At 38.3% G+C, this 10000-nt stretch overlaps 1 protein-coding gene and 1 pseudogene across 1 annotated transcript in view; one reads left to right on the plus strand and one right to left on the minus strand.

The window, feature by feature from the left end:
• Positions 1–4839: 4839 nt before the first annotated feature.
• LOC137968646 (uncharacterized) lies at positions 4840–6307 on the plus strand (annotated as a pseudogene).
• A 2074-nt stretch (positions 6308–8381) lies between these two features.
• Positions 8382–10000, minus strand: part of LOC138013324 (uncharacterized) — a 95221-nt gene continuing 93602 nt past the window's right edge. Inside the window, exon 3 of the mRNA XM_068860362.1 lies at positions 8382–9507. Within this exon, the coding sequence (XP_068716463.1) occupies positions 9218–9507 (290 nt within the window). The 3' untranslated portion in view covers positions 8382–9217. The remainder of the gene's footprint in view (positions 9508–10000) is intronic.

A 10000-nucleotide genomic window follows, 5' to 3' on the forward strand; every position in this document is an offset into this window, starting at 1 on the left:
GAATTAAGGTGTGGAAAAGAAATTTGCATGGATCAATTTGAAGTCAACTCCACGCATTTATTAACTTTACACAGAAGATCGCCGAATTTTTTCCACCAAATGATCGATGTTTCAACGAAATCATCGCTTGTTCGCATGTGAAGAATTTATTTTTCATCGGAATTTCCGCTTGTAAACCAGATGCCTGTTTACTGTAGCTTAAACGTCGTCTCCAAATCGCAAATTTGCAGTTTGCAATTTAGACAATTCCCATACAATTTAACAAATCAAAAATCGCCTTCGCTTACTCTCGCAACTGCAGAGATAATTTATATGCGAAATTGATTGATTTCGCGTAACACATTAGTTCCTAATATATGCTTCGATTATTCTCGTGCTACGCGAATCGTGTCGCGCAGGAAACGCAACGCGAGGTGGTAACTTACTTTTGAGCGGTACTGTATAATTAGGCCTCAGTAAAAGTAAAAACGCCATGCATTTTCTTTCCTTAAATATTTCGGTATTTCCGAGAAAAACAACATTTTCGATTTCACGTCCTGGCATCAAGTTAGCGAGTCCTAACCGTGCTGAAAATCGACCATTTTCATTCGCTTTGTGTGTTGCATTTATTGAACGCAGAAAAGTTGTAACACAACCAACTATTTGCTTAACTCTTCCTTGTCAAAAAAAGCACAATTACAGGAAAATTGGATGAATCTAATTATTTGGCAGTTAACAAAAGTAGAGTGTTCGACGGTGGGTGAAAAGAATTGACATTTTGACCATGTGCCATATCTTGGAATTCCAAAAGATTTTAGATTCTAACTATACAAGGATAGGTCTTCCATTATATGCAAAGTTTAGTTTGGGCAAATGAATAAGCACTCGTCAAAAAATTATTCAAATCGTAGAGAAAAATCAAAATCACCAAGTAGTCGAATGCATGACCAAACATTACCCCTGTATTTATAATTAATGAAATCCCTTCATTTCAAAATATCTGCATTACTAAAGGACACTGCAACATAAATATGTTCACTTTAGCTTGGATATGATATCTTGACTGTCAAACAACGTTTCTCTTCTGTCATTTCTTCAATGGCATTCCGCTAAGTTTGTAAGATGAGAACCTCCATAAGAGGCATCTGTTTGGTAGATTTAACCACAAAAAGCGATTTTGCGAAGTCCCTATGCAACCTGTAGCCTGGTGGTTCATTGCATTGCTCGATAGAATCACTCAACCTGCTTTGAAGCAGAAATAGCCAGTGACAACGAATAAGCCTCATGTATGATAGCTTCATCTTTCTAAATATTTAAATATTGTGCAGCATATGGCAAAATTCTTTGCACTGGGTAGGGGTGAGGATTTTTGTAAGCTGAGTGTCTGCCAATAACATGCAACAAAAAAACGCATTGTAATCTCAGTACTGTGGTTCTACGGAAAACGAAATTAGAATTACTTTTTTTTTGTATATTTATTTCATACTATTGACCAAGCAACAAAGATGTTGGTTTTTTGAGATTTAATTTTGTTCACTTTTCCTTGACAACACTAACTTAATTAACTAACTAAAGCAAGTCCTTTTTCCCACGAGAAATTTGTGCAAAGCCGCTGTTAAAATCATGACAGTCAGTGTTCTTTTTCAGCAATAGTTGGTAGTCATTATTCTCACGATTGACATGACCATAGCAAATTATGCCCAAACTAAATTTTACATATTTTGAACGGCCTACCCCTCCTTAAATTACAATCCTTAATCTCGTGAAATTCGGTGATATGGCACATGGTCAAAATAACAGTTCTTCCCACCGACCGACGAAGTTAACATTGGAGAACACTTTGGTTTTCTTTACCGCAAATTAAATAGATTAATCCATTACCTTTGAAATTGTAGGTTTTGGACAAGGCGAAGTTATGCAATAAGTTCGTTGTATTAAAATTTTTCAGTGTTCGATAGTTGCGACATGCGAATCGAATGGAAATGGTGAATTTTCAACCCAGTTGGGACTCGCTAAACTGAGTTTGGAGGTTAAATTGAAAATGTTTTTTTTCTCGGAAAGACAAACCTATTCCGGGAAAAAAAACACAGGCTGTTTGTATTCTTGCTAGGGGCTAGCTATATGCAAAAGGGGAGCGAAATTGAGTTTTCAAGCCTTGCCAAAGAAATTTGATTCCAGTTTCATTTCTTTTCTGGCACTACGTTACAATACAGTAACTTTCGTTAATAAGGCAGACGCAAATAACTAATTACAGTTTTCTAACTTAGCTGACAGAGGGTTTTTTGCATTTCAAGTAATATACAACATTGCCTTCAAAGGAAAAGCCAGTAAATGATCATGAAATACATGGCCTCTTGGGAAAAGAAGAGAACTCTATAAGATGACCGAGCAACACTAAAGATTTTTTTTTGCATAGCCACTGAAATGCTTGACCAGTAAAGAGAGACGTTTTCTGCTAAATGGCCAGTTCTATTAATATTTACAGACTCCTGGGAGATCCTGGGAGAGTAAGTGTTATAAAATGCCATAGTAGATGAATTATAACAGCCCTGCTTTCTATGAAAAACGGGCTGCAGGCTAAATCAATCTATTTTCTTTTGTTACAAGCAAAACAACTCCAAAAGTATTGCAAAATTTCTCTTTGTAAATGGTTTAAACCTAGGCGTGATGTAAACAAGAATCTTCAGTTGTAAAGGAGGTAGAGTATTCTGGAAGCCAAACAAGAAATCGTAATTAAGTAAAGTACAATTGTCCTGGTGAGAATGTGATGTGTTTTGTTTCATATATGAAAAACGTTTGAGGCTTACCTTGCTAATTACGAACGACAATGGCCTTGGTAGGGTACATAAGGAGGATTTGGCCATCGATTGCGAACATACTTTACAACGCAGTGCGGCATAACTTCCCTAACACGATGGCCTGTTGCTAGGGGAACATCTCCCAGACGCGATCTTGGGGTCACGTGATGACGTGCACTAAAATAATGGCGTCATCAGAGGCTTGGATGAAGCCATCACTTCAAAATTTTTTTTGGCGATTACAACTCGTTTGGGAAGCTTCTGTTTGGTCGTGTGATTGGTCAATCTGTGAAAAATAAAGCTAGCATGTGGGAGAGGGGACTCGTTGCTGTTTAGTATGGAAATTAGCATACAGTACAATCGCATGTTTTAGGCGTATTGTGGGTTTAAACAGAGACGGGCATGCAAACAAACAGTTTTCATGATTTGATGACAGTGATGGTGTCAATAAACAAACTAAATTTAAAAGGGTGCCTAAAAGAGCGGAAAAGGGCGCTGGGACCCCTCTCTGAGTGAAAAAAGCCTCATTTACATATGAAAATCCCATGATGCTATAGTACTTTCAAATTCAAAACAAATTTCAGGATAATGGCGTCCACTAGCGGCGAGAAAAGCGAAGAAGAATCGTAAGTACAGCGAGTTTAAACCCATGTTTTGAATGGAAGTTTGCCTTGTTGTCGCCATATTGAATTTCTTAAATGCTTGGCTTTCTTCTTACCGTATGTGTCGTATATGTGTTGCTGAATTTGTGCATTTTAGGGAGTTGAAATTGTGCTTGAAGAGTCGAAAGTGTGGTAAAAAGGACAAGCATTCTGGAAGGTGTGACACAAACAGAAGAATTCATGCCTTTTGGGAAGCTTCTTGCTTCCAGTTGCAAAATACGTTGAGAAGAGAGTTTAGGGAAAGTGAAGAGCAACTAAGAGCCAATTATGAAACGAAGACTGCAAGGTTTGCCAATTTACAAGACAGTGAGGAAAAGGTTCACGAAAAAGAAAGCCAAGTTAGTTTGTATTTTGAGGAAATTTCAAAGCTGTAAATTTTTGTGTGGGCCTTTCGTTAAGGCATATGATTTTCTCCTTTGTAATTTGAAACTGTATCTTACGTTGTGGTATTTCAAAGAATCATAGGTCTGCAGGGTAAACGTAAGTCTTAATTTATCATTGTAAGGCTGAAGTCTGGGCTAGTGTGCAGAATACCCAGCCCGTTCATCTAAGAGTACAAACATTGACCAACAATGGTGTCCATTGTAACAATATCTACTTGTACTTTGTTAGTTTTATTGCAATATCAGTTGCTATTAGGTATTTATTCCCAGAGAAATTACTGCAAGATACTAGACAAGAGATGAAGGAACAACAAGACTGTCTTGATGCCCAGAGAAGCAGTACAACAGATTTAAAGCAATGCTTGGCCAAACACAGCAAGCCCGATCCAAACGTGCCCAGAATGCAACAACATTTGACATGATCTCTGATGTCAAAAGTAGTACCCCGTACAGGCGATGACAGGAGAGTAAGGAAATGTTACAATACATTCATGGTGCATTCATGGTGCATGGTGCATGGGACTTGATTGCTGCTTATGCCACAAATGAAACAATGGACAAGCTCATAGCCAGCTACAAAAGAGGAAAGTATTTACAAGGGGTGTTTGGAAAGGCTGTAAAGGATTTTCATAATTATGAAGAGCCCCACAAACAAACTGTAGCTATTAAATATCAAAATTATCTTTCCAGACGCAAGTTCAAATTAGTGTGCAGGACCCAGAGTTCAGTTTATGAAGCTGAACAGGAAGTGTGGCTGCTAAGAAACTTAAAGTGCATGGACACAAACATTGCCTTGCCTAAAATTGTCAGTGATTTAAAAGTGTGAAGAGCTAAGATATTGGTTAATTTAATTATCCTGGAGTTTCTCGCACAGTCACTGGCTTAGTATTTATGATTTTGGACTTACACCTGAGGTTACCAAGCTTACAAAAGGATTTGATTTGGTTTAATGGAAACAAGTGCCACTTTATTTTCCAGTTTTCTGATGATGGTGTTCCAGAAACCAGCGAGTTGGGCATGTCAATTGGTTCACTTACATGATGGAACTTTGGTTCCAGTGTAAGGAGCCGAGAGTTCCACTACTTCCTCCCAGTGTCTTAGTGTGTCAGAGAAGGATGTAGTGATGGAAGACCTTTGGAAGCAACATACTGAGGAAATAAAGGTCTTGGAAGGTAATGTCTTGACCATTTGTGGCCAGCAATGCACCCCTGAATTTCAGCCAAGTGCTGATCAGTCTTGGCAAAGCTGGGCAAATAATGAGCTCAACCAAGCAACCATATACCCTTCACCCTATGCCAATGTCCACAAAGGGGAGCTGTGTAAAATGGGGGAACCATAGGGAATTCCGATGAATGTACATGGCAAGTACCAAATAAGGAGAAACGGCAGGAAGACCTTAAAAAACTCAGTGCATTTGAAAAAACTTTGCCAGCTCATCTAAACCCGTCACAACACCACTCTAAAGTGCTAGAATTCATGGCAGGCAATGGTCTAAGACAACTTGGAGAACCAAGGATTGGAGAATTTGCCAATCGTCAAAGGCCTGAGCCAGTGCACAACAAAATAAATACTTAGCAACACATTCTTAACCTTATTTACAAAGAAGCATTGCAAAGAAATGTCATAGATTTATTCTTAGGAATATTAAGCTTTCCAGTGGATACAACAAGTAATGGGCAGGTTAAGTTGTCTCCCACTCTGCTCACCACCCCACACCAGGAAGGTGTAGGAGAGAGGCTTAGGCAAGTAGATAATGTAAATAGAAAGGCAAAAGCATTTGATAAGCATATGTAGGAAGCTACAGCAGGGGCAGGAGTGTCTGGAAGAAAGCAAGGTTGTGGTCCGTCATTTGTTGCTAATAAGATTAGGGAGCATTAAAATGATGAAGATCACAGGAACAATAACCTCACAGCTAGGCTTATTGGCGAACAGGCCATTGCACTGGCAAAGTATTCTTACAGACTGGTTGATGCCTTGGAGATTGAAGGTGAATCCGAAGCCCAGAGGCTAAAGAGACAAGCGCTAGGGAAAGCATCTGAACACTTAAGAAATGCAGGTACTCTCTTCAACAAGGTTGACACTAATTTAATAGAAATTGAACAATCAAGGAAAACCTGACAACATACGTTAATTTAAAATCTTTGTTTTTAAAGAATCAGTCAACATTACTGTTTGGACAGTGGCATATGCCATACCTTATCATGCTTCACTATTATTTGACAACTATAACATCGGCTTTGGTATTTTGTCACTTCAAGCCAAAGAGTCTAAGCATTCTGGTATAAAGCATGATTTGTTACTAACCAATCGTTCAAGGTCAACTGGCTCTCTCGTGATATGGTGGCAAGTCATGACAGCCAATTATGTTAGAGCATTTTACTTACCTGAGCATCATCCCATGCCATCTATGTACATATCTCACTATGAATCAAGGCTGCCCCCTCAGGTTAGTAAGCGTAACTTTTTCCAGAAGAGAAAAGTCTGATCCTAAAGAACAACTATGCACAGTTTTGGAGTGTGCTGCCAAACAAGAACATGTACAGATGGCACTTGAGTCCCTAAAACCTGTTGTCTGCCCTTTGTGTAGTGAGGGATTTCCAGATAAGCAATCTTGTGATACACATTACAAAGTTATTCACACCAAAGGGATACAAAGATCACAACACTTGCATGCAAAGGAACTTTCTGTTGCAGAGCTAAAAGAAGTATCGAGGAAAAGAGGATTAAACACCACAGGGAATAAAAGCATACTTTCAAGGAGAATGGAAAGATGTTTGGCAGGTGAAACGTAAATACTACAGTCCTTATGTCCATACAAAAAGTCTGCTTAACCTTTTTCACTCTTAATCAAAGTGGCTATGAGCTACTGAACTCAGCAAATGAATTGTAAACCCCTTGTGGGGGTATATGGCTTTTATCCCTTTGTAAAGAAACATTAGCAAAATCCAAAACAGATGTGTTACATTTTATGCACAATATTGGTTGCAAGTTTCTGGTAGGTTCAAATACATGTACAGTCTTCTTCAAACCAAAGGAGCAAAGGAATGAAATCAGTCTTATATCTACAACTTGGAAATGGTAAAACTCTAGATGGTAGTAGGGTCAAAGGTATCCTGAAGGTTTTTCGTATTGCCAGTTTCCCTTAAGTGGCAAATGAAAAGTTTTTTTCTCTTTTTTTATTTATTTAGTTTACATCCTTGAAATTGGTATAGTCTAAAACTTATTTCTGACATATGTCTACTGTGTAGATAAAGACAGTTTTCTTTACATATTTTAGCTCGATGCTTGACACTGTCACTAAATCAAATTATTCAGAGAGAAAAAAAAAACATTTGCCACCCTTGGGAAAAAAAGGTGGAGGTGGTGAGCAGAGATTAATAAAGGCCCTAGAATCTGAGAAAGTATTTGAAATGTAATTTATTTATTTATAGAAACTATTATTGTATTTAATGATATATATTTATTGTCAATGGAATTAGAGACATGAGTATTTATGACAAATTGTCATTATTTATTACAATTTTACTAGGTAAACTACTAAACAGGCAAACTTGTGGAAATATTTTTTTGCCTCCCAAAGTCCAACCCCTGACGTCCTCATTCGTGGGAGGTGGGCAACGACATATAGGGGAGCTAGCCAGGGTAACACAATAATTATTAGGCTGTGATTGTAATGGAGGTTTATCTACCAATTTTTGGCCACACGTGGCTAGATCCCTGAAAGTCGGCAACAGGGGCAATGGCAAACGTTACTTTCTTGCACAACGTTGACTCCAGTGCTAAAACATGTTAATGATAACTTTAAAATGGCTCATTTCTTGGTGTGTTGCAATATATGCAAAACGCTGTATGGGATTAGATCTTTGTGATTAGAAATGTAATTAACTACCATTACCACTGTCGGTAAAATTAATCAAGTACATTATTTTGAAAGTATTCAAAACTGGAGATTAGGATTAAATGTGTTTGAACAGGGAACATTTTGAAACAATATTACATGTTGGTGTGCACAGAGCATAACTTGTTACTTTGATTTACAAAGAATCGTTTCGTTTTGGAATTTATACAATAGCCCTTTATGTACCAAATTCATCCATCTGGATAAAAACACGCCTCAATTCTTTTTCTTCAAGTATACATGTCACAGTCAAACTTAAATCAAATCTTTCAATTCCATCATTGTTTGTTTTAGTTTTTATTAGAACAGAGGAAAGAATTATTCTAGCCCTCCACTTAGCTGTTCATTAACGCCTGTAGGCTAACATCAACAGGAAAGTCATCCTTTGTGTATCTCTGGACATAAAATGTCACTGTTCCTCTTTCAGTCTTCATTGAGTAGTTCATAATAAATGTATTCTGTAACGTTTTGTTACTTTCACAAGAGTACGTATATTAGGTTGCATAATACTGCTGAAGTATTTTAGCCTGCTTGTAGGTGTCTCAAGGGGCTAGTACACTATTTAAGGTTTGTTAAGTTATGCAAGAGCCATTCGAGGCATCTCTTTCAACCTTAGTTTTTTATTTTTTTTACTGTTGTAATTTTCTCTGAGTTTGTAAAACTGTAACGCTGTTTTTTAATGCCTTACGCTTGCTGCATCAATAAACAAGATGCCCGCTCCTATTCTGTGCTTTCTGATTATTTAGATTAGTTACAAAATATTTTATAAACGTTTCAGTGTGATTAGAATATAAATGGCGTTTTATCAGTAACTGCAACAACTGACCTTCCATTAAAATACGGAGACCAATTTTTCACTGGTCGTAGAAGGCACCTTCTTAAAATGCCTCTAAGCAATAAGATTTTCTCTCTTGTAAACACTATGGAATGTTTTACTCCATGATCGCTTGATTCAACATTCCTGGAGTATCCCCTTGCAAGAGTAAGAATGTGCCGAAATACTGGCCACAGGACGAAAAAAATTACAGGAGTTGCCAACCCAGTTACCTTTGACTGGTTGAGCTTGGCTACAACGCCTTTGCCGATCTCCTTTAAATACGAATCAATCAAAGGACCACACAACTCCAACGTGTTGCCGAACACCTCTTCCAAAAGGCCATCCATGTTTCTCATTCCATAGTTTGGTTTGTTTTTTGCTTTCCTAACGGACTTCATCCAACTATGTTTGACGGAAAACTTCATTTCCACAAGAGAACTATTCCAAAATGCGTGTCATCGTTTTGTTTTGGTCGATGCTCCTCTTAAATCAAGCGTGAAACTTCCCGCTTTCTCACTCCCTTTGCCCGCCATATTTGTTGTTGTATACTGCACTGGTAAACACCGCTGACTTTTGCGAGCCCGCACAAGTGGGAGAAAATTGCATGACAACAGACCATCGTGTAACGTCATCAATCATGCACCTGAGGTCTTGTTTCCCCAAAGATAGGTAGGGTTTTCTCACAGCCCACAGTCTTTCAGAGTTCTCCAGAAGCACTTGTAATCTTTGCGGTGTTTGGTTATTCTCACCATACCGCAACCCATCAGCTTGAATGCCCAGAGACTGATACACGGTGTCTGCAGGCAGAAATTACACGTCAGAACAGCAATTTGATGTTTTTCGCCAGATTCAGCTGTAAGGGGCTGTTCTGCATGAGGCGGGACTTCGCCCGACGTCTTATTTCTTGGGAAGAGATGAACAGGTGTTGGTGGCATGGGATCATCTTGCGGCACAGCAAAACGTTTGTGGCCTGGGAATAAATGAATGTAACATTTTTTTCTTATGGATGAACAGCAAGAAATTGGCAAAATTGTGCAACCACAGTGGAAGTATGCAACTGTATTAGAAATCTGCTGGAATTTTGTAATTCTTGCTGCTAGAAGTGTAATGTACGGTATAGGTATTTTGTCCAGCCTCAGCATCAGACTCGGTGTACATTTACGGTATTTATATATTCCTATGGGAAAACCTCCATACATGCGGTAAAGCGAATGAGTACCGGTAATTAGATTTTGGTGGAAATAGAATCCAGAATGACATAGCCTCAGACTAAAGGGCATCAAGTTTCAAAGTGATGTTCGTTGCAAAGGTGGCGCGTGTTATGGTGTTAATGAATAAGGTTTGATGAATAAGAAGTTATCAAGTTACGCAGTTATTATGGGCACGAAATTTCTCTTATTGGAGAAGCTACGGTTCAAGTTGCATATCGTGACCAAAAAGTAGTATTACCGGTTGTTATTACT

The sequence above is a fragment of the Montipora foliosa genome, chromosome 8, assembly GCF_036669935.1.
Source record: "Montipora foliosa isolate CH-2021 chromosome 8, ASM3666993v2, whole genome shotgun sequence".
Taxonomy (NCBI): Eukaryota; Metazoa; Cnidaria; class Anthozoa; order Scleractinia; family Acroporidae; genus Montipora; species Montipora foliosa.